Below are 25,707 nucleotides of genomic sequence, written 5' to 3'. Positions count from 1 at the left end.
AGATTTAACAATCATAAGTTATAAGTGGGAGTTAAAACAGTAAAAGTGGGTGAGATTGCTAGGAAATGACAGAGAAACACCAATATTGAGGGTGGGCAGAGGAAGATAAACCTACAAGAAAACTGAAGAATCAGCCAGAAGAATATGAGAAGAAAACCACTGGAGAAACTTGTAAAACTTAGTGGCTTAAAGCAGCAAATGTTTATTATCTCACAGTTTCTGTGGTTAGGAATCCAGGTGTAGCTTAGCTGGGTCTCCTGGTTCAGGTCCTCTTATAAGGCTGCAGTCAGGGTGTTGGCAAGTACCCAGTCATCTGAAGGCTCTGATGGAGGTAGATCCACTTTTAAACTCACTCATTTGACTCTTGGCAGGTGTCGTTTCCTCCTGGGCTGTTGGACTGAGGAAATCAGTTCCTTTCTGGTTGTTGGCTGCAAGATGCCCTTTGCTCCTTGCTAGAGGGACCTTTCCACTGGGCAGCTTGCAACATAGCAGCTTGCTTTATTAGAGTGAGCAAGCGAGAGAACAACAGGGTGGAGATTATCTGTAAGGCAAAGTCACAGCCTCTTATAATTTAATCTTGGAAGTGATATCCCACCTACTTCTGCCATATTCTGTTGTTAAACATGAGTCACTAGGTCCAGGCCACAATTAGTAGAAGAGGCTTTCACAAGGGCTTGAATATCAGGAGGTACTGGTAACTGGGAGCCATTTTAGAAGATACCACATAGCTCACGGTTAGTAACCACCTTGTCTTAATTTCCATACATTTCCTTTCTTATTGAGTGAATTTGATATCAAAAGGCCTAGCTATTTTGGCTATCATAGCAGCAATGTTTTGCCATTATGCTGCATACTATTTATTTTCATGCTCACATCTTGTTTTAGACTGAATAATGTCAGCTGCTATAATATAGAATTCAAAACTCTCTATGACTTAATACAAAACAATAGACTTTTTTTTTGATATGGGCCAGACTGCTCTGCTAGGTGGCTTTCTCTAAAGGGTAATACAGGGATTTAGACTCATGTGGCTCTACCATTTTGAAATGCATCCCTCTAGCCATAAAGATGTGGGAGATTTTAAGAGCCAGGCTTGTAAGTGATGTTCATCGTTTTTGCACACATTGCATTGCCCAGAACTAGTGACAGGGCTCAACTCTAAGGGAAGATGGAAAATGTAATCTTCTGTGCGTGCTCAGGGAAAAAAGAAAGGACAAAAGGATTGGTAAGGAGTTAATTTCACCTCACATCTTATTGAGATATGCTACTTGCCTTAAAAAAGTAAATATATATGTACACACACACACACACACACACATACACTGTTTAAGTCTTTCCCTTAAAAAATTCTTTTGACTCTATTTATTTCATTTTTTATTAAAAATATCATATATATAGAAAACACATAATTATACAATATTGTTTAACATGTAATTATAAAGCAAACAAATAAGCAACCATTCAGTCACTGCCCAGATCAAGCATTAGAATGTGGCCAGCACCCTAGAAACCCCCTGAATACTTTGTCAATTACAACCCCACACTATCCCAAATTTTATGATAACTGCTTTCCCATTACTTTATGTTTACCTCTACCAGAACCTTCTTGTCTTCCTTCTTGATTAGGATTTTGGAATTTGCCACCTCCTCCTTCTGTCCCCATGTCCTCCACTCATATTTAGCCCTCAAATCCTTATACCTGATCTCCAGTCAAACTGCTCTTCCTATCCCCAAGATCACCAGGGTCTCCCTTATTATATTCGACAAATGTCTTAGTCCTTTTCTTCATGGACTTACTTGTAGAATTTGACTATGATGGCATTTTCTGTTTCTCAAAACCTTTGACTTGTTACAAGTTTCTCCAGTGGTTTTCTTCTCATATTCTTCTGGCTGATTCTTCACGGTTTTCTTGTAGGTTTATCTTCCTCTGCCCACCCTCAATATTGGTGTTTCTCTGTCATTTCCTAGCAATCTCACCCACTTTTACTGTTTTAACTCCCACTTGTAACTTATGATCGTTAAATCTATATCTCTTGCTGCATATTCTCCCCTGAGTTCCAGACCCATAGCTTGTCTTCCTTCAGTCATTTCCACATAGGTAATTCATGTGTATCTCTAGCTTAGCAAGTTCCATGTTTTATCTTGATTAGATAGGAGCAATGATAATAATAGATAGGATTTATTGAGTTCTTTCTAGGTGCCAGGCACTGCTTTAAGTGCTTTACATGAATTAATTCATTTTAATTCTCATTTTAACAACGAATACCATAAAGTAGTTACTATTATCATTGTACAGATGAGGAAACTGAGGCATAGGAATGTTAAGCTGCTTGCCCAAGGTCACAAAGAAATATCAGGCATATCCTTGATTTAAAGTCTGGCCCTCTAGCTTCAAACCAGGTTTCCTGGCCCCTGTAATGTATATAGCTGCCTCTCAAGTCAGGGCTTGTGTCTAAGCTTTTGACCATGAGTCTAATGGACTTTATGTAGTATTCAGCTTATTGAGACGGGGATATATAAGAGTAATATTAGTTTGAGTTGATGTGAGATTCTTTTAATTCTCCAGACATCTAAAAACATCTGTCAACAGTATGGCAGCTAAATCCTATCCAGGGATGACTCACCCCATTTCAAAGTAGAAGGAGTCAGTATTATTTTGTGTACAAATATAAAATAGGTAAGTCAAATACAAATACAAATGAGTCAGTCACCACAAAATAATGCTGACCCCCCCTCTACTAACGACAATCAAACTGATTGTACTATATAAATTTTTTATACTTAGTTATAAAGAATTAGCAGTAGGAGAAACTTTGCCTATTGAAGGTATGTGCATGTCTGGAGAGATGAGCAACCTATTCTAAGAATAACAGACTAAGGCAGAGAAATAAAATAATGTATCAAGCTTGGTGGTACAAATGTAATATTCATACTTTATAACTATGGATAGACCTTTCATTTGTGTTAGTGGGCTAGTTTTTAAAAACAACATGATGGAAGAATGAGAATTTTTCATTGGCTCAGCCATAAAAGTTAGTATTGTTTTATAGGCTCAATGACTAAAACAAATTATGCAGTGCTTGAAAGAAATTCAGTAGCAGTTGAGTAATAATTTCCATGAAGAAATTAGTCAGTGACATGTGGTATTGAAATCATGTGAACAAAAAGCTCAACAGCACTTATCATTAGACAAATGCAAATGAAAACCACAACAAGATACCATCTCTCACCAGCCAGAATGGCCATTATTAAAAAGTAAAAAAATAACAGATGCTGGCAAGGTTGTGGAGAGAAAGGAACGCTTGTACACTGTTCGTAGGAGTGTACATTAGTTCAACCATTGTGGAAGACAGTGCAGCCATTCCTCAAATATCTCAAAACAGACCTACCATTTGACCAGCAATCCCATTACTGGATATATAACCAAAGGAATATAAATTATTTTATTATAAAGACACATGCACATGTATGTTTCTTGCAGCACCATTCACAATAGCAAAGACATGGAATTAACCTAAATGCCCATCAACGGTAGAATGGATAAAGAAAATGTGGTATGTATACACCATGGAATACTATGCAGCCATAAAAAATGAAATCATGTCCTTTGCAGCAACATGGATGGAGCTGGAGGCCATTATCCTTAGCAAACTAATGCAGGAACAGAAAAGCAAATACCACATGTTCTCACTTATAAGTGGGAGCTATGTTCACCCACATAGAGGGGAACAACACATACTGGATCCTATGAGAGGGTGAAGGTAGGGAGGAAGGAAAGGACCAGGAAAAATAACTAATGGGTACTAGGCTTAATACCTAGGTGATGAAATAATCTGTGCAATAACCCCCCCATGACACAAGTTTACCTATATAACAAACCTGGAAATGTACCCCTGAACTTAAAATAAAAGATAAATAAATTTTTTAAAAAAGAAAAAAGGCAAAATAGCCAGACTCTCAGATAATTGCAGCCACGTTTGGATCATGTGATGACTTGTTACTTGTAATACTCATTCAAGGAAGAGAGGGCCTTGCCTTATTAACCTTTCACAGCAAATTAAGTTGTGTTAATGATAAATATATATATTTTGCTCAACAGATCAGTGCCATTGTACTTAATCTCACTGATAGCTCATACATTCAAAATTCTCAGAATTCACTTTCATACTTCAAATGTTCTCTAAGGTAACTTTCTTACTTTTCTCTTACTACTTAGATGACACTGGATCAAAAATCCATCTGACTCAACAGGTAGACATAGCGGCACAGGTTGCCTCTGGAATGGCCTATCTGGAGTCTCGGAACTACATTCACAGAGATCTGGCTGCCAGAAATGTCCTCGTTGGCGAACATAATATCTACAAAGTAGCAGATTTTGGACTTGCCAGAGTTTTTAAGGTGCATTTAGTTTTGTTTTAATTAGTTTTTGTAATAGGTCAAAAGTCTAACAGTTAGTAGACCAATAGATATACTGTTATTCTTTAAAACAATGTTTCTCCAAGTTCTGTAGTCCATAAACTACTTCAGTAGTCCAAAGCCTTACAAACTACCCGCACCTTCCTATTTCTTAATCAAGGAGAAACAAAATAGAGAAAACAATGACCAACCAGATTGGAAAGTATGTACTTAAGTTTATAGTTGAATTAATGATCTATTTTTCAGTTAGTACCAGTCACCTCTGTTTGCCTCTATTTCCTTTACAAAAGCAGTACACTTTGTGCAGTGTTAACCTAAACCACTATTACTCACTGTATGCCAGATTAATTTGCATGCTGCCAGAATTCTTCAGCAATCATTGGCTTTTTGATTTCCCCATTTTTACCTCAGTCTGAAAGATACTATATAGGAGATATAATATTAGGTGTTTTTCTCTTAAATTAATTTTACATTTCCACATTGTACCCTAAAAATATGGACATAGGGCATAAAACAACAAATAAATGATTCCCTTTTAATCTTCATGAATTCATCATTTTTTTCTTTTTGTAAATTAATTAGTACCCCAGTGAGTTTATATATTAATTTAAAACACTTGGATCCTACTTTTCATTATTAGCAAGTGGTTACATGGTAATTATCAAAGTCAGTGGCTTTTCAATATCATCAGTAAATCAAACAATAGACTTTGCTTCCTTTTTTTTTTTTTTTTTGCTCAAGACCAGATGTGAAGCCAGAATCATCATGTATTAATTCTCCAAATGTAGTAGAATGTTTCTTTCAGTGCTATTCTTGGCACATAGTAGGCTCTTAAATAATATTTTATTAATGACTTCACACATATTTTTCAGTCTTGTATGCAAGATTCAGAATTTGCTACTGTAATTGTCAGTTGAACTAAGCTCATTTTGAATCTTTTCTCTCTAAATTTTGAAGTGAAGCAGATTATAGATGAATGAGGTTAGCAAAAAAAAAAATTGCTTTAACTCGGCCTGATTCCTTAATACATTAACAGGTAGATAATGAAGACATCTATGAATCTAGACACGAAATAAAGCTGCCGGTGAAGTGGACTGCGCCCGAAGCCATTCGTAGTAATAAATTCAGCATTAAGTCCGATGTATGGTCATTTGGAATCCTTCTTTATGAAATCATTACTTATGGCAAAATGCCTTACAGTGGTGAGTAATTAATTCTGAAGTGGACCTTTCTGCTGCATGTCACTTACTTAGGTGTGATTTTAACTGCTTTGCCCAGACTTAGAGGGCAGAGTTATGAGGCTGACCATACCATACCTGTGGGAGCTTGATAGATAAAATTTGATGATGATAATTTGCATTAATGAGGTGGTTTATTGCTTCCCTCTCCTTTGCTAGTGAATTGCAGTCTTATAGACATCACTTGCTGCAGGATTTAGTTTAATCTGTGTAACCTGAGAAGGGGATGGCAGACCTTAAATCTTTGCCAAGGAAATTGACTTACTTAGTAACCTAGAGTATAAATGGCTATAAGTTTAAGACTCTGACCTTTAACTTGTTTTTTTTGTTGTTGTTGGTTTCGTTCTGTATTTTCAAGGTATGACAGGTGCCCAGGTAATCCAGATGTTGGCTCAAAACTATAGACTTCCGCAACCATCCAACTGTCCACAGCAATTTTACAACATCATGTTGGAGTGCTGGAATGCAGAGCCTAAGGAACGACCTACATTTGAGACACTGCGTTGGAAACTTGAAGACTATTTTGAAACAGACTCTTCATATTCAGATGCAAATAACTTCATAAGATGAACACTGGAGAAGAATATCAAATAATAAACTAGCAAAACAAATTCAAATAATCCATTCCAAAATACAATGTTATCAACCAACTGCACAATCAGTTTATCCTGACATATTCAAGTGATAGGATAAAGTTGGCCATGTATTATGAAAAAGATTATTTGTGCATTTTATTGACTGGGCAACACTGCAGGACAGTCAAGGTGATATATAATTTCCTCACTGCCTGGTAAAATTAAGCACACTAAACCAAGTTATTTTTCTTTTTAAGAGATACTTACATTTCCATTTATTGTTTGAAATGCCGATCAAGAGAATCAACAGATGATAGTCCAATTTTTACTCAGTGACTGTTGTAGCATTTTCCTGTTTACTGATTATAGTGGTTATTCATTATTCCTCAGATTGCTGAATCCCATCAGGCTGTTATTATGAAGGAATTTGATTGCTTTGCTGCACAGCAGGACCTGTGCTTTGAGATTTTTTTTTTCTCTTTTAAAATATCCTGTAACTACAATGATGGTAAAGCCATGTTAAATGACTTGATTGTACTTGGAGTAATTGCACATTTTTTTCCATGCATAAAAAAATGATGCAGCTGTTGAGAAAACGAATGGAAGTCTTTTTCATTTTGCAGAAGGAAATGATGGAATTTTTCTGTACTTCAGTATGTGTCAACTGAGAGTCATATACATTAGTTTTAATCTCTTAATATTGAGAATCAGGTTGCAAAACGGATGAGTTATTATCTATGGAAATGTGAGAAATGTCTAATAGCCCATAAAGTCTGAGAAATAGGTATCAAAATAGTTTAGGAAAATGAGAGGAGAACAGTAGGATTGCTGTGGCCTAGACTTCTGAGTAATTAATAAAGAAAAAGAAGTACCCTTTGGCCTACAGATCAGAGTTTTATTTATTTTTTATTTTTTACTTTTTATTATAGTTTAAGTTCTGGGGTGCATGTGCAGAATGTGCAGTTTTGTTACATAGGTGTACAAGTGCCATGGTGGTTTGCTGCACCCATCAACCCGTCATCTACATTAGGCATTTCTCCTAGTGCTGTTCCTCCCCTAGCCCTCCATCCCCTGACAGGCCCCAGTGTGTGATGTTCCCCTCCTTGTGGCCATATGTTCTCATTGTTCAGCTCCCACTTATGAGTGAGAACATGCTGTGTTTGGTTTTTTGTTCTTGTGTTAGTTTGTTGAGAATGATGGTTTCCAGCTTTATCCATGTCCCTGCAAAGGACATGAACTCATCCTTTTTTATGGCTGCATAGTATTCCATAGTGTCTATGTGCCACATTTTCTTTATCCAGTCTATCGTTGATGGGCATTTGGGTTGGTTCCAAGTCTTTGCTATTGTGAATAGTGCCACAATAAACATGCATGTGTCTTTATAGCAGAATGATTTATAAGCCTTTAGGTACATACCCAGTAATGGGATCGCTGAGTCAAATGGTATTTCTAGTTCTAGATCCTTGAGGAATTGCTACACTGTCCTCCACAATGGTTGAACTAATTTATACTCCCACCAACAGAGTAAAAGTGTAAATGTGTTCCTATTTCTCCACATCCTCTTTAGCATCCAAAACAGCATCCTGTTGTTTCCTGACTTTTTAATGATCACCATTCTAACTGGTGTGAGATGGTATCTCATTGTGGTTTTGATTTGGATTTCTCTAATGATCAGATGATGAGCTTTTTTTCATATGTCTGTTGGCTGCATAAATGTCTTCTTTTGAAATGTGTCTGTTCAAATCCTTCGCCCACTTTTTGATGGGGTTGTTTGTTTTTTTCTTTTAAATTTGTTTATGTTCCTTGTAGATTGTTGGTATTAGCCCTTTGTCAGATGGATAGCTTGCAAAAATTTTCTCCCATTCTGTAGGTTGCCTGTTCACTCTGATGATAGTTTCTTTTGCTGTCTAGAAGCTCTTTAGTTTAATTAGATCCCATTTCTCAATTTGGGCTTTTGTTGCCATTGGTTTTTGTGTTTTAGTCATGATGTCTTTTCCAATGCCTATGTCCTGAATGGTGTTGCCTAGGTTTTCTTCTAGGGTTTTTATGGTTTTAGGTCTTACGTTTAAGTCTTTAATCCATCTTGAGTTAATTTTTGTATAAGGTGTAAGGAAGGGGTCCAGTTTCAGTTTTCTGCATATGGCTAGCTAGTTTTCCCAACACCATTTATTAAATAGGGAATCCTTTCCCCATTGGTTGTTTTTGTAAGGTTTGTCAAAGATCAGATGGTTGTAGATGTGTGGTGTTATTTCTGAGGCCTCTGTTCTGTTCTGTTGGTCTAGATAACTGTTTTGGTACCACTACCATGCTGTTTTGTTTACTGTAGCCTTGTAGTATAGTTTGAAGTCAGGTAGCATGATGCCTATAACTTTGTTCTTTTTGCTTAGAATTGTCTTGGCTATGCGGGCTCTTTTTTGATTCCATATGAAGTTTAAAGTAGTTTTTTCCAATTCTGTGAAGAAAGTCAATGGTAGTTTGATGGGGATAGCACTGAATATATAAATTGCCTTGGGCAATATGGCCATTTTCACGATATTGATTCTTCCTATCCATGAGCATGGAATGTTTTTCCATTTATTTGTGTCCTCTCTTATTTCCTTGAGCAGTGTTTTGTAGTTCTCCTTGAAGAGGTCCTTTGCATCCCTTGTAAGTTGTAATTCTAGATATTTCATTCTCTTTGTAGCAATTGTAAATGGGAGTTCACTCATGATTTGGCTCTCTGTTTGTTATTGGTGTATAGGAATGTGTGTGATTTTTGCACATTGATTTTGTATCCTGAGACTTTGCTGAAGTTGCTTATCAGCTTAAGGAGATTTTGGGCTGAGATGGTGGGGTTCCCTATATATACAATCATATCATCTGCAAACAGAGACAATTTTACTTCCTGTTTTCCTATTTGAATACCCTTTATTTCTTTCTCTTGCCTGATTGCCCTGGCCAGAACTTTCAATACTATTTTGAACAGGAGTGGTGAGAGGGGGCATCCTTGTCTTGTGCCAGCTTTCAAAGGGAATGCTTCCAGCTTTTACCCATTCAGTATGATATTGGCTGTGGTTTTGTCTTAAATCTGTCATTTTTTTTTGAGCTACGTTCCATCAATTCCTAGTTTATTGAGAGTTTTTAGTATGAAGGGGTGTTGAATTTTATCAAATTTTCTGCATCTATTGAGATCATCACGTGGTTTTTGTCATTGGTTCTGTTTATGTGATGGATTGTGTTTATTGATTTGCGTATGTTGAACCAGCCTTGTGTCTCAGGGATGAAGCCAACTTGATCGTGGTGGATAAGCTTTTTGATGTGCTGCTGCACTCGGTTTGCCAGTATTTTATTGAGGATTTTTGCATGGATGTTCGTCAGGGATACTGGCCTGAAATTTTCTCTTTTTTTTTTTTTTTTTTTTTGTTGTTGTTGTTGTGTCTCTGCCAGGTTTTGGTTTCAGGATGATGCTGGCCTCATAAAATGAGTTAGGGAGGAGTCCCTCTTTTCCTATTGTTTGGAATAGTTTCAGAAAGAATAGTACTAGCTTTGTACCTCTTTGTACCTCTGGTAGAATTCGGCTGTGAATCTATCTGGTCCTGGACTTTTTTTGGTTGGTAGGATATTAATTACTGCCTCAATTTCAGAACTTGTTATTGGTCTATTTAGGGATTCATCTTCTTCCTGGTTTAGACTTTGGAGGGTGTATGTTTGCAGGAATTTACCCATTTCTTCTAGATTTTCTAGTTTATTTGCTTAGAGGTATTTATAGTAATCTCTGATGGTATTTTGTATTTCTGTGGGATCAGTGGTGATCTCCGCTTTATCATTTTTTATTGTGTCTATTTGATTCTGCTCTCTTTTCTTCTTTATTAGTCTGGCTAGCATTCTATTTTGTTGATCTTTTCAAAAAATCAGATCCTGGATTCACTGATTTTTTGAAAGGTTTTTCATGTCTCTATCACCTTCAGTTCTGTTCTGATCTTAGTTATTTCTTGTCTTCTGCTAGCTTTTGAATTTGTTTGCTCTTGCTTCTCTAGTACTTTTAATTGTGATATTAGGGTATAGATTTTAGTTCTTTCCTGATTCCTCTTGTGGGCAGTTGGTGCTATAAATTTCCCTCTACACACTGCTTTAAATGTGTCCCAGAGATTCTGGTATGTTGTGTTTTTGTTCTCATTGGTTTCAATGAACAACTTTATTTCTGCCTTAATTTTATTATTTACCCAGTAGTCATTCAGGAGCAGGTTGTTCAGTTTCCAAGTAGTTGTTAGGTTTTCTGTCAGTTTTAATCCTGAGTTCTAATTTGATTGCACTGTGGTCTTAGAGACTGTTTGTTATGACTTCCGTTCTTTTGCATTTGCTGAGGAGTGTTTTACTTCCAATTATGTGATCACTTTTAGAATAAGTGCGATGAGGTGCTGAGAAGAATGTATATTCTGTTGATTTGGGGTAGAGAATTCTGTAGATGTCTGTTAGGTCCACTTGGTCCAGAGCTGAGTTCAAGTTCTGAATATCTTTGTTAATTTTCTGTCTCATTTATCTGTCTAATATTGACAGCGGGCTATTAAAATTTCCCACTATTATTGTGTGGGAGTCTAAGTCTCTTTGTAGTTCTCTAAGAACTTGCTTTATGAATCTGGGTGCTCCTGTATTGGGTGTATATATATTTAGGATAGTTAGCTATTCTTGTTGCATTGATCTGTTTACCATTATGTAATGCCCTTCTTTGTCTCTTTTGATCTTTGTTGATTTAAAGTCTGTTATATCAGAGACTAGGATTGCAACCCTTGCTTTTTTTTTCTGCTTTCCGTTTGCTTCGTAAATATTCCTCCATCCATTTATCTTGAGCCTGTGTGTCTCTTTGCATGTGAGATGGGTCTCCTGAATACAGCACACTGATGGGTCTTGAGTCTTTATCCAATTTGCCATTCTGTCTTTTACTTGGGGCATTCAGCCTGTTTACATTTAAGGTTAGTATTGTTATGTGTGAATTTGATCCTGTCATATGATGCTAGCTGGTTATTTTGCCCGAAAGTTGATGCAGTTTCTTCGTATCCTCGATGATCTTTACAATTTGGTATGTTTTTGCAGTGGCTGGTATTGATTGTTCCTCTCTATGTTTAGTGCTTCCTTCAGGAGCTCTTTTAGGGCAGGCCTGGTGGTAACAAAATCTCTCAGCATTTGCTTGTCTGTAAAGGATTTTATTTCTCCTTCGCTTATGAAACTGAGTTTGGTTGGATATGAAATTCTGGGTTGAAAATTCTTTACTTTAAGAATGTTGAATATTGGCCCCTACTCTATTCTGGCTTGTAAGGTGTCTGCAGAGAGATCCTCTGTTAGTCTGATGGGCTTCCCTTTGTGGGTAACCTGACCTTTCTCTCTGGCTGCCCTTAACATTTTTTCCTTCATTTCAACCTTGGTGAATATGACGATTATATGTCTTGGGGTTGCTCTGCTCGAGGAGTATCTTTGTGGTGTTCTCTGTATTTCCTTAATTTGAATGTTGGCCTGTCTTGCTAGGTTGGGGATGTTCTCCTGGATAATATCCTGAGGAGTGTTTTCCAACTTGGTTCCATTCTCCCCGTCACTTTCAGGTACACCAATCAAACGTAGACTTGGTGTTTTCACATAATCCCATATTTCTTGGAGGCTTTGTTAGTTCCTTTTCACTCTTTTTTCTCTAATCTTGTCTTCTCCTTTATTTCATTAAGTTGATCTTCAATCTTTGATATCCTTTCTTGTGCTTTATCGACTTGGCTATTGATAATTGTGTATGCTTCATGAAGTTCTCATGCTGTATTTTTCAGCTCCATCAGGTCATTTATGTGCTTCTCTATACTTGTTATTCTAGTTAGCAATTCCTCTAATCTTTTTACAATGTTCTTAACTTCCTTGCATTGGGTTAGAACATGCTCCTTTAGCTTGGAGGAGTTTGTTATTACCCACCTTCTGAGGCCTACTTCTATCCATCCGTCAAACTCATTCTCCATCCAGTTTTATTCCCTTGCTGGCAAGGAGTTGTGATCCTTTGGAGGAGAAGAGGCATTCTGTTTTTTTGAATTTTCAGCTGTTTTGCGCTGGTTTCTCCTCATCTTCCTGGATTTATCTACTTTTGGTCTTTGATCCTGCTGATGTTCGGATGGGGTCTCTGAGTGGACATACTATTCCTTTCTGTTTGTTAGTTTTCCTTCTAAGAGTTAGTGCCCTCTGCTGCAGGTCTGCTGGAGTTTGCTGGAGGTCCACTCCAGATGCTGTTTGCCTTGGTGTCACGAGTGGAGGCTGCAGAACAGCAAAGATTGCTAACTGTTCTTTCCTCTGGAAGCTTCGTCCCAGAGGGGCACCCACCGGATGCCAGCCAGAGCTCTCCTGTATGAGGTGTCTGTTGGCCCCTACTGGGAGATATCTCCCAATCAGGATAAACGAGGGTCAGGGACCCACTTGAGGAGGCAGTCTGACTCTTACCAGAGCTCGAGCACTGTGCTGGGAAATCCACTACTCTCTTCAGAGCTGTCTGGCAGGGATATTTAAGTCTGCTGAAGCTGCTCCCATATCCACCCCTTCCCACAGGTGCTCTGTCCCAGGGAGATGGGGTTTTATCTATTAGTCCCTGACTGCCTTTTTTTTAGAGATGCCCTGCCCAGAGAGGAGGAATCTAGAGAGGCAGTCTGGCCAGAGTGGCCTTGCTGAGCTGAGGTGGTGGGCTCTACCCAATTCGAACTCCCAGGCAGCTTTGTTTAGACTGTGAGGGTAAAATGACTACTCAAGCTTCAGCAATGGCAGACGGCCCTCCTCCCTCCAAGCTCGAGTGTCCCAGGTCGACCTCAGACTGCTGTGCTTGCAATGAGGATTTCAAGCCATTGAATCTTAGCTTGCTGGGCTCCATGGGGGTGGGACCCGCCAAGCTAGACCACTTGGCTCCCTGGCTTCAGCCCCCCTTCCAGGGGAGTGAATGGTTCTGCCTTGCTGGCATTCCAGGCACCACTGAGGTATGGAAAATAAAACTCCTGCAGCTAGTTCAGTGTCTGCCCAAATGGCTGCCCGGGTAGAGGAGATAGTTCCCTGACCCCTTGTGCTTCCTGGGTGAGGTGACACCCCACCCTGTTTCAGCTGGCCCTCCATGGGCTGCACCCACTGTCCAACCAGTCCCACTGATATGAACTGGGTACCTCAGTTGGAAATGCAGAAATCACCCGCCTTCTGCGTTGATCTCACTGGGAGCTGCAGACCAGAGCTGTTCCTATTCGGCCATCTTGCCAGCAATCAGACCAGAGTTTTAAATGGACTACAAAATAGGTCAAACTCTATTTCAGAACTAGAGGCTAGGAATAATGTCCAAACTTGGTTATGAAAGTTTTTTTTTTTTTTTGGTCTGGTAGGATAAGAGGGTTTTTACTCATCTTAAGTTTGAATTAAACTTTGTAACAAAGTTATTGTTTTTTTAAACAATGCATGTATCAAATTATCTGTCTCATTAGATAACTAGGTAGACTTTTCCAAGATGGTTTCAAAATCAAATATATATTCAAAGATCTTCCAGTGTAAAGCAATAGGAATGAAACAAGCCATGAGAAAGCAGAATATTTTGAGTATATTCTCATGCCTTTCTTTAAAGGAGAAGCGCCTATCTAAACAGTTACAGAAACCCAAATTCAAAGTAGATTAAACAAGAAGTAAATTTGTAAACTCTTTTAACTGGGAGACAGGAAGTAGGGAGGGCTCCAGGCACAATATCATTAGCAGTTCAATGTGAACGAAGACCCATGTCCTTTCCAAACCTCCCTCTGCCATCAGCATTGCCCTCCTTCCCAGGGTCACAGATGGCTATCAATGGCAAAACTGGGGTTCCACGTTCTCTTCTCCTCATCTGGCAAGAGAAAATGGGAAATCTCTATCCCAAGCTTGGATTAAAAATTATTTTCATTTTTGTGTTCCAGCAAACTTGGGTCCTATGCCCAGCCATGGACCAAAAATAGGCTTAATGTGAATGTTATGTGCTGATTGGATTAAAATAAGTTCTGACTCTGAATCTGGGAATGTGGTCACCTTCCTCAGAGACAAGTTGAGAGGTTGGCTTATCTGAATAAAAGCAGAGAATATGAGATGCTGGAGAGGTGTTCATTAAGGAGAACATTCCCTGAGATGAATTAATGGTTAGAATTATCTATCTCTGTATCTATCTATCCACCCATCTATCATCATCATCACCTCATCTCCCTCCTTTCTCTCTCTCTAAATATATACATGCGGGTATGTGAGTGTGTATATATTTATTTTTTTGTGTGTTTATATGGTGTGTGTGTGTGTATTCCAGGCAGATGTGTGCATATATACCCAAACTTTCCTGATGACCTTGAAATTAAATGGGTCATGTGAAGCTAAAGATTATAGAACCCCTTGATTCCTTTATAAACAGAAAGTATTTCTAAGATAAGATCAACACTAATCTTTCAAATTAGTTGACTGTGTATAGAACAACTTGTTTATTTAAAGTCATCTAGTCTAATGCAATCAAGGAGTAAATTATAAATAACCAGTTAGCATAAATGGAAAGAAAATAGTTCCTTTTCTTTGAATTCATTTCATGTTTAATTTTTCTTGCGCACATATAGAAATGAATAGAAATATTCCCATTTCAATGTGCAAATTCAGCCACTATATAGTTTGTTTCTTTTTAGTAGCTAATAATAATAAATTTTTAAGTAAGATCTGATTTTGAAATATGAAAAGAAGTTTATCCTTTCCTGTTTTAATACCACCTGATACCCGTTTAACTTACTGTGTTTGATTCTTGGGGACATTTATGTTCAAGGTTCTGTCAAAGCAATCTATTATTCTTGTTTTTACCTGATGGATCATGGAGAAAAATAATGGATTCAGTTATGAGAAACAGTAATAGATTTTTTTTAACTGCCATAAATTTCTCTCCCTGTATTAAATAAAAGGATCAGGAAAAGATAAGTTGAATTTTCCTACAATGAGCCAGCTCTTCTTAAATTTACCTCCCATAAATTGTAGCAAAGCACTTTTCACATAATGTTTTATTTATGTAATTCAGTTATTTGGAGATGGTGGTGAGGGATGTGAGTACATCATTTCATGTTGTATTTCAAATCTCTTTTGACAGAAACCCTAAGAATTTGCAATAAAGAAAATTCAATGTTCCATTAAGTTTTTCTTTCTCTTTTTTTTTTTAAAAGAGGGTAAGGAAGGAAATAAGGGAATAGATTTAAGTTACCTAAGGTCAAAAGAGGCACAGGGTAGACTCTGAATAGTTGTGGAACCTGAATATTTTGTCATCAAAAACAAAGTTAAAGTCAGAGTGACCAGGAATCTGCAAACTGGCTGTGGGAATGGGTTGACTTAAAAGACAAACAAAGAACTAGCTTGTGGGGTAACATCAGGCTAGGCTCACCCTCAGCTTCTACCCACAATATCTGTATGATGACCGTGTGGATCTAATGAACCAGGAGGGGCCCAAACTCTTCCGACTCTGTGGAGGCCTAAAGGAAACTGTTGCCATTGGAAGGATGCCATACCACTACCCAGCTGGAGCTTCCTGAAGGAAGCAGAGCCCAGCTGGTGTTCCATGGATTGTTAAGCATATGCCATACCTACAATCACTTTTTTCATGGTCTGGTTGAGCATATGATTTCTGAACCAAATAGCCTTTCTGGTATTGTGTCATTGGTGACTCATTATGATTCTTTACAAAGACACATTATGTGAGCTAGAATGGTGATGATTTGGGTACCTTATTCAAATTGCATCATCATTTAATTCAAGAGAAAGGCCATTCTTAAAGTAAAAGTAAATGAGGTTTGTACACCTGGGTATTGGAATTGCCAGTGGGCTGATCTGACAATGTTTGATTCTTGTTTTTTCTGGAATTATCATGTAGAAGATTCAGTCTGTAATCTTCAACATGATGCAAATATTCAGTGTCATAGGATCAAAAAAATGCTGGAAAGTATCTAAAAATCTTTTAAATTCATATCTTAATTTTCAGTGTTATCCTCTTACTGCCTACATTCCCCCACTAAACTCTTTTAGATTTTTCTCTGCTTTTGTTAAGAAAGTGATGTTAGTAGGCCTCTCAAGTTATTTATGAAATTTAGAAATATACTGGAGAACAAAGTAGTATGTAAACCCTGAATTTCAAAAGCCTTAACAAGTTTAGCTTCAATCTACATTCAGATGACACTATATACAGAGATGTTATAAGATTAAATTACAAGAAAAGAGATGCCCAATTATTTCCATTTACTCTTCTTGCCTAGGTAGTTATCTATTATTCATTTGAAGCAACAGACGTCAATGTAACATCTTTTTCATTTTCATGGAGAATAATCAGCTTTTCCAGAAAAGGGTGCTATATCTCAAACACACCTCAAGTGTCCAGTTGGAAGTATTACCATGCAGAGGATTCAAGTCATATTACCTAATAACCAGAAGTTGTATGTTGGGAAAAAGTGGTTAAAAGCAACTAAAACTGCCCTGTTTGGAAGAAACTAAATATTGCTTTATAATGATTTTCTGATATTTTAGAATAGAGGCTTCAATTATACTATTTGTGAAAAAGAAAACTGCTTGGTATTAACCAAGTTACATTTAATTTTTATGGTCCACAAAATTTCAGAGTAAAAATATATCATAGCTTTTAATCAATTTTCAAAATCTATATTTAATTATTGATTCAAAAAATAAGAAATAAAATCAATTAGCCAGATTTGTATACTTTAAAGCTACCACAGTGAGATTTTTCTCTTAAAAACATGCATGTTTTTATATTGTATTCTTTAATATTTATATTGTACAGTTACATGTGACACATATTACATATGACTAATTTATATGTAGCAACAGGGATTAAAGAAGACCTCTTTTAATTGTACCACTCGTTATAATGCTATTATTTACCCTGATTCAAATGTAACTACTTACAATTTTTAAACATTTTTATTTCTGTATTCTTTAAAATATTAAGGCAATGGTTTTTCTTGAAATTATATTTTGCCCTATGTATTCTATTTTTATTCACACTGGATTTATTATGATAATTATATCAAAGTGATTATTTTTACCTTGACTTTTAAAAGTCAACTGTTTCAGAAGTCAAGTTGATTGTGGATCTAAAATATAAATTCAATGTGTTCATAGCAAGTGAAATGTCTCCTCAGTTGACTATGTTAAGAGTTTGCATTTGTATGATGAAGAAAGTAAGTCTGTGAATCCAGGGGATATGATCTTGCTGATGCCATTTACTGCAGATCATCTGCTTCATGTCACCTTTCTCAAAGTCCCAGGCTAATGGAGAAACCTCCAGCTTAGACGTTGTTGGTTGCTGTGGCAGTAGGAACGAAAGCTCTAGCGGATCTCATGTTGGCAGTTCCATCCTTGGGCCCAAAAGATACACATGTCTCTTTTGCTCCCACTCATTGGCCACAATTACGTGGCTTCACCCAGACACAAGGAATGATGGATATACAATCTTACCATGTACCCAGACATAGAGCTCTCCAGAAATACTCACTAAGTAGCACTAAAGCCTGTTGCACTGTGATAAAACAAACTCTAAGTGAGGCTGAGTGGTGGAAGGTCACAAGTACTCAGTTATCCATTTCTTCTTCATTAATTATTATATTTATTCATTCAGCATATATTGATTGCTTACTAAGTAGAAGTATTGAACTAAATGTTTGGATATAATTGTTAACAGAGAAATACACCCTGTTTTTCTCTAAGCTTAATATCAGGGGAGACCAACTGGGCATGTGAATCTTAGCTCACAAACCTACATGCACAGTTTTTACCTTCTTGTTTTCCTCCTAAGAATTAAATTATCGTCTAAGGATCCATTCTCACTTTCCTCCTTAGTAGCAGAACCAGCTGAAAGATCACACTGCCGTCCCTCTTTTGCAGCTAGAGGTTGCGAAAGATATGTAAGAGAAAGTTGGTTTGCAGGAATTCTAGGAAGACTTTGTATGGTAAACAGCTGGCATGGGCCGTTCTTTGTCTTTTTCTCCTTTGTTAAGTCTTAAGCCTTAACCCTGGCAGCCATCTTAGATCATGAGGAACACTTAGAGATGGAAGTCACTTCTTTTTTTTTTTTTTTTTTTTTTGAGACGAAGTCTCGCTCTGTCACCCAGGCTGGAGTGCAATAGCAGGATCTCAGCTCACTGCAACCTCTGCCTCCTGATTTCAAGTGATTCTCCTGCCTCAGCCTCCCAAGTAGTTGGGATTACAGGCGCACGCCACCACATCCCGCTAATTTTTTTGTATTTTAGTAGTGACGGGGTTTCACCATGTTGTCCAGGCTGATCTCGAACTCCTGAGCTCAGGCAATCCACCCGCCTTGGCCCCCCAAAGTGCTGGGATTACAGGCGTGAGACACTGTGCCCGGCCCGGAAGTCACTTCTAAGTAGGGTGTGGGTCATTGATGAAAGGGAAGTTGCCATGCCATCCTTGGATTGCTGACCTCAGGAATTCTAGTATTGGAGGGCTGAAATGCTATGCTATTTAAGAAACTGTGATGTCTAATCTCTATTTCTAGAGACTGGCACACCCAATTTCTGAATAACACATTATCTACTTAAAATCTTAATTCTGCCAGGTATTGGAAAATAAATGTTATTTCTAGCATTTTTCCCTAAGTGCTATGTGCCTTTAGCATGTTAAGGCTTTGGGGCAGGAGGAATTGTCTGGTGCCAGTATCATGTCATTACCTGTCTATGTGGCTATCTGCTGAGATGTCTTCTCTCCCAATTGAAGTGAATGTGGCCTCAACTCTTTCTAATCCATTTCTATATCCTTATGTAGTCCAAAGGAAGAATTCAACCCCTCTGCCTAAATGCTCCCACAACCAGGAGCTCTTCTCCCCTCTACCATGCCATATGTGAGAAAGTACTTGGAAGCTTTCCTCCTCTCAGTCTCTACTCGGGAATGAACATAGGTACCCTCTGCTCTCAGATTCCCCCACCTCACCCAGAAGTCCTCCCATTCTTCCTCTTCACATTGTAGAGCAGGGCTTACCAAACTGTGAATGTTCGTTTAACTCCATTCTTCCCTTTGCACTTGAATCTTTAGTCTTTTATGATGCTGAACTTAGGTGGGGTGGACCAGAAGACTGATAAATTCATTTCAAAAGCCTTGGATTTTAAAACTCTAACGACAAGAATTTGACTTGTGTTTTCCTATTTTTCAACCATAATAATCCTCCCTTTAGATGATAGAGCCTCATAGTCTAGTAGTCCAAAGTGGGAGGACTAAAGCATAACAGAAAATACCTGGGAAAAACATTAGCTAATATCTTAAAATAGTATCCTGCAACATATGGAAGTTAAACAAAAGTCACACAGAAAGTACTTAAGTAGGTTATGCTGAGTATTATAGAGGAGAAATGCGGGATGCTGTGGGAGTGAATAACAAATACTCCTAACTGGTCCTGGGGGTTGGGGAAAAATAAAGAAAGTGGTGATTACCTGTGGTCTTACAGATGAAAAGCTTATTAAGTACCTCTAGTCCGAAGGTATGCATGGCAAAGACATAGACCCAGTTTGATGGGAGTGTGGGAGTGAGGGGGAAAGTACTCACATTAAGGCTGGCCAGGCATGTCCAGTCCCAATCATAGAGGTTCGTATAGTTGAGATTAATAATCAGAATCTTAATCCCACTGGGCAGTCACTGAAAACCTTGAAATTGTTAATATTGAGAGGTGACAGTGTGCTGGCAGCCCTCACAGCCCTTGCTTGCTCTCAGCGCCTCCTCGGCCTTGGTGCCCACTCTGGCTGTGCTTGAGGAGCCCTTCAGCCCGCCACTGCACTGTGGGAGCCCCTTCCTGGGCTGGCCGAGGCCAGAGCCGGCTCCCTCAGCTTGCGGGGAGGTGTGGAGGGAGAGGCATGGGCGGGAACTGGGGCTGCGCGCGGCGCTTGCGGGCCAGCATGAGTTCCGGGTGGGCGTGGGCTCGGTGGGCCCCACACTCCGAGCTGCCAGCCGGCCCCGCCCACCCCGGGCAGTGAGGGGCTTAGCACCTGGGCCAGCAGCTGCTGTGCTCGACTTCTAGCTGGGCCTTAGCTGCCTCCCTGCGGGACAGGGCTGGGTACCTGCAGCCCGCCATGCTTGAGCCTCCCCTCCCCGCCGTGGGCTCCTGTGCTGCCGGAGCCTCCTAGAGGAGTGCCGCCCCCTGCTCCAGGGCGCCCAGTCCCATTGACCACTCAAGGGCTGAGGAGTGCGGGTGCAGGGCACAGGACTGGCAGGCAGCTCCACCTGCAGCCCTGGTGCGGGATCCGCATGGTGAAGCCAGCTGGGCTCCTGAGTCTGGGGGGGACTTGGAGAACCTTTATGTGTAGCAAAGGGATTGTAAATACACCAATTGGCACTCTGTATTTAGCTCAAGGTTTGTAAACACACCAATCAGCACCCTGTGTCTAGCTCAGGGTTTGTGAATGCACCAATGGACACTCTGTATCTAGCTACTCTGGTGGGGACTTGGAAAACCTTTATGTCTAGCTAAGGGATTGTAAATACACCAATCGGCACTGTATCTAGCTCAAGGTTTGTAAACGCACCAATCAGCACCCTGTGTCTAGCTCAGGGTTTGTGAATGCACCAATGGACACTCTGTATCTAGCTACTCTGGTGGGGACTTGGAGAACCTTTGTGTGGACACTCTGTATCCAGCTTATCTAGTGGGGATGTGGAGAACTTTTGTGTCTAGCTCAGGGATTGTAAACGCACCAATCAGCACCCTGTCAAAACGGACCAATCAGCTCTGTAAAACAGACCAATCGGCTCTCTGTAAAATGGACCAGTCAGCAGGATGTGGGTGGGGCCAGATAAGAGAATAAAAGCAGGCTGCTGGAGCCAGCAGTGCCAACCCACTTGGGTCCCCTTCCACACTGTGGTGGCTTTGTACTTCCGCTCTTTGCAATAAATCTTGCAGCTGCTTACTCTTTGGGTCCACACTGCCTTTATGAGCTGTAACACTCACCACGAAGGTCTGCAGCTTCACTCCTGAAGCCAGTGACACCACGAACCCACAGGGAGGAACGGACAACTCCAGACGCGCCACCTTAAGAGCTGTAACACACACCGCGAAGGTCCGCAGCTTCACTCCTGAGCCAGCGGGACCGCGAACCCACCAGAAGGAAGAAACTCCGAACACATCCGAACATCAGAAGGAACAAACTCCGGACATGCGGACGTGCTGCCTTTAAGAACTGTAACACTCACCGCGGGGGTCCGTGGCTTCATTCTTGAAGTCAGTGAGACCAAGAACCCACCAATTCCGGACACAATATGACCTAATTTGGACCTTAAAATATTATTTTATTTAAAGTATGGCTTTGATGAGGATAAGAATGGATATGGAGAGATAATTTAGGAGGATGGATTGTCTGGGAGAGAGGTAATAGTGGGTCAGCTTAGTGGAAGGCAGGAGATAATGAAAACAATGACGCACGTGAGACATTTGGAGGTGGAAATAGCAGAACTTGCCAACTGTTTGGCTATGTGGGCCAGGAAGAATTTTGTATCAAGGATGTCCTCCAGGAGTAATTAAAATATGGGACTACAGAAAGGAAGCTGGTGGGTAGTGGTGATCATAGGAGCTTGTTAGTTAATCAGTTTAAGATGTTATGAAACATTTAATTTGAGATGTTAACTAAAGACTGCTGTTAGCTTTTGGCAACGTGGAGGCCCTAAAGAAGAGCATCTTCACCTGAGAAGTGGGATCAACAGTAGACTGCAGTGGGTTGAGGCACAAGTGAGAGATATGAGGTTGGGGGCAACATTTATTGGACTGACAACTTTTTCCAACATGGAGCTGTGAAGGTGAGAGGAGACATAACTAACTGTGGATTTGAAATTCAGAGAGTGTGTGTGTGTGTGTGTGTGTGTGTGTGTGTGTGTGTGTTTGTGTTTCTAAAAATGGGAGAGACTAGGTCTCGTTTGAATGCTCTATAAATGATTGCCAGAGGTTATTTTGGCCAAAATAGAATACATAGAATAATGTAGGAACGATTAGTGACTCAAATCTGAAAGAATAACTAACTGCTATCTTGCTTATTGAATTTGTATGGATTGCATAATATAGGCCTTCTTTGTTAAACAAAATTTCTTTGCCTTAGGGGAATTTAAGCCTGGAATATAGTAAAAACGTATTTTGAACGAATACATCTCCTATTCCAGGACTAACCATATACTGTTGTAATAAGAGTTTCATGGTGACATTTTCTTACCTGTTCCCAAACATTAATCTAGTTTGCTAATATTCTGAGAGTAAGCAGTTTGCTTTTCTTTAGAAATATGTTTTATCTAGACTAGAGAAACAGGTAAAAAAAGAAAAATTTCAACTAAATCCAAGTAAAATATCTTTTCATTTTTCTTGAATGTGGATGTTAGGTCTAATTGAAACAATATGGCTTATTGCAGATGAAGTATGAAATCAATTGGAATATGTTAAAACAGTGTCAAAGAGGTAACAAGAAGCTGAAGTTTTAATGTGTCAGAGAGAAGATATTTGAATCATCCCAAATAATGTAATTATAAGAAAAAATAAAAGGGAAAAGGAAGGAAAAACAAAACAAAGAAAAGCAAGGCTATTTTAAGAAAACATATCATCAAAGTCTTTGGAGAAATGTTTCTTCTTTTATCTGGTTAATTGGCTTATGAATAATGCAGAAGTGTTCTTATTTGGCTTTAACATATCCTTAGTTCAAACCCTAAGTTTTGGGGGCTGAGTCAGACAGAAGTGATCTTGCAATAAAATCTTCCTTGGGCATTATCTTCATCAATCTATTTTCATAGAACTGCAGAATTTTAGAACTGATAGGAACCTTGGAGATCATGTAGTCAGGCTATCAGAAGCTCTTTCCTCTTATGGAATGAAACTCGGAAACAAAAATAATAACAAGCAAGGGATATTTAGTAATTCAAGGGACATTTTTCTTCAAATGAGTCTGCTTCATAGACTCTCTAAATCCTAAAGAAATGGCATAAATAAGGTTGTCTCGAGTTGTTTTTTCCCTGTATTTTAGAGAAACTTATGGTGCCTAATTTAGAGAATTGCAAAGATAAAATTCAAGATTTGATTTTATGGCTGCACATTACAAATATTGTAAAACATGTATGATGTGCAATGTTGTGCAAATGGGGATGGGTACCAACATCAAGTAATAGCAAAAATTAGAGCAACAGAGAAATTAATTTCAGGAGTTCTCAAGCTGACCAGCAGATGGGGGCCCAGATTGCTGCCAAACACTTTATGATTAGAAGAAAAAAGAAAAGGACTTTAGAAATAATCTAAAATTCTGATATCATATTCAGTGCATTAAAAAAATACTGAAAATGTGCTCCCTTAATTTTAAGTACCTATGCTCACATCTGCAATGAAGGCATTGATTATAGATTACAACACAGTGCCCTACATTTTAGAAAAAATGCAAAATTACACAGTTCATGACTCACCAAACTCTAATTATCAAAATAACTGAGTATTCCTCACCAAAACAGAGTTAATAGCATATAGCCCTCATGGATTTTCCTTTTTTACTATAGAGATTCTAATATTTCAGTTCTTATTTTTATATGTGTTTTATGATGCATATTGAAGATCTTCCCACATGCCCAATTATATTTCAAATGCGTTGAAATGCTCTTTATATATCTTTGCTCTCTTTCTTTGCTTATTCACTCTTTTAACAAAGAAATATGAATAGACCTCTGTGAAATTAATTTTTTTAAATTACAGGCATTTGAATTATTATTAACACAAAAAGTAAAACATTTTTAATACTAACTCAAAACTGACAACTAATCATAGTTCAATTTTTTCAATCATAGGAGTCTTAAATTATTACACCAGTGAAAAACTGCACAATTTTTTTCCCACTGTGCTTTAGAACTTTTACATCAGGAAACAGTGAAAATGATATGTTGTTTGTGGCATTAACTCTACTTAATATGGAACCTTAGAATAATTTTATTTTCTTCCATTAAACCCTTAATGCATTTCAGCATAAAATTTAAGTATATTAATATGTCAAATATTGATTTTGTGTTAACACTTTAAGACTGTCTAAATTCCATAGATACTTTTTGGTGGATCTGAAAACTAGTTGATCTGTACTTTATTATCTGCTCAATATTAGGATTATAAATCAATGTGTCCAATAAAGAAGAATTATGTCCTTCAGGTTCATTCTATCCTGATAAACAAATTTCTAATGAGATGAAGATGTAGAAAGATTTCTGTACTTTTTCTGCACAAATGATACAATTATATTTTCTCACATTTTTGACATTGCTTGGTTAAATTCTGGCAGTCTCATGTCCATGTGTCCTGATAGCAAGAAGATTTTAAGAAAGAAAAGTACTACTTGGTTAATGCTGGAAAAAATGTCAATGGAAAGTTGACTTCATATCTGGTTTGTCTTATTTTTTCTGGGGGTAAAAATAGATGCAAATATGTGGAATGTTAGAATCCCAATATGGTTCTGAGACACTGCTGGGCAAAGAAAGTTTTGGTTTTGGGCCTATTTAGGAGAACATTTGATTTACCTACAGAGTAAGCTTTCAGTAACACTTTTATAACTACTAAGTAGTTGCAGGGGAATATGAAGGCAGCAGAAAAGGAAAGGGTGAATGTTCTCTGAGGAATTGAGGAATTTTCTGCTTTCTGACTTCTGCAGGGATTGTTCCATTTTCTCTACTTCATTCTTTCCTGTGTTTGGCATAGGGTAGAAATGGGATCCCATGAAAAAAAAGAAGAAAGGGAACCTGGAAGAAGAAAAAAACGTAGCTAAGCAGAGATGGTGAGGTCGTGGGAGAAAACTCATTCTTCCCTCTTGAGACTACATAGTTAGATTTACAGCATCTATTTCAGTCTTAGCCAAAGATTTACTGACAGGCCTTTGTCAAATCATATCACTTAATTTTATAAGCATTTTTTTCTCTTGGTAAAATATTGTTGTTAGTATTTATGAATTGCAATGAGGATTTCATGAATATAAAGCTATGAATATTTCATGAAGGTCTTGAGATATTTGGATCTAAGTATGTGTTATCAAATATAGCCAACTCTCAAATACCACTTAGTGGGTTATGTGTGAGGAACTTAGTTCTGCACTGATATTCCCTTGCCACATAGCATATTTTTGAGCTGTCTCCTTTCACAAGTTCGTCAGTGTGTAGTTAAGAAAAGCAATGTAATTTAATTTTAGTCTGGGCAGTATATCTCCTGCTGTGAAGGTTGAGATATAAGGAGGTGGGTGAGTGCTGGTGGTGGAAATGCTTTGGGCTTTCATTCACTCTTCAATCCAACACTTATTGAGCATCTGCTCTGTGCTAGGGACTGGGTAGCATTGGGAATAAAAATATGAATAACAGAGGAAGACAGTGTGGTTAAGTGGTTAAGCTTTGGAGCTAGATTTATTGGATTTAAATTCTAAGTTTGAATTAGGAGTTGTTGGTTTTGGTCAGGTTACCTAATCTTGTTTACTTGT

The 25,707-nt window shown here is 38.4% G+C and overlaps 1 protein-coding gene across 1 annotated transcript in view; it reads left to right on the top strand.

The window, feature by feature from the left end:
* Nucleotides 1-19,195, top strand: part of FRK (fyn related Src family tyrosine kinase) — a 127,492-nt gene extending 108,297 nt beyond the window's left edge. The window contains exons 6-8 of the mRNA XM_003827562.6: nt 4,217-4,398; nt 5,453-5,618; nt 6,013-19,195. Of these exons, the coding sequence (XP_003827610.4) occupies nt 4,217-4,398; nt 5,453-5,618; nt 6,013-6,224 (560 nt within the window). The 3' untranslated portion in view covers nt 6,225-19,195. The remainder of the gene's footprint in view (nt 1-4,216; nt 4,399-5,452; nt 5,619-6,012) is intronic.
* The last annotated feature ends 6,512 nt before the right edge of the window (nt 19,196-25,707 follow it).

Source organism: Pan paniscus, chromosome 5, assembly GCF_029289425.2.
Source record: "Pan paniscus chromosome 5, NHGRI_mPanPan1-v2.0_pri, whole genome shotgun sequence".
Classification (NCBI taxonomy): domain Eukaryota; kingdom Metazoa; phylum Chordata; class Mammalia; order Primates; family Hominidae; genus Pan; species Pan paniscus.
Note: the sequence above shows the minus strand (reverse complement) of the source record. Positions and strands in the feature narration are given on the sequence as shown.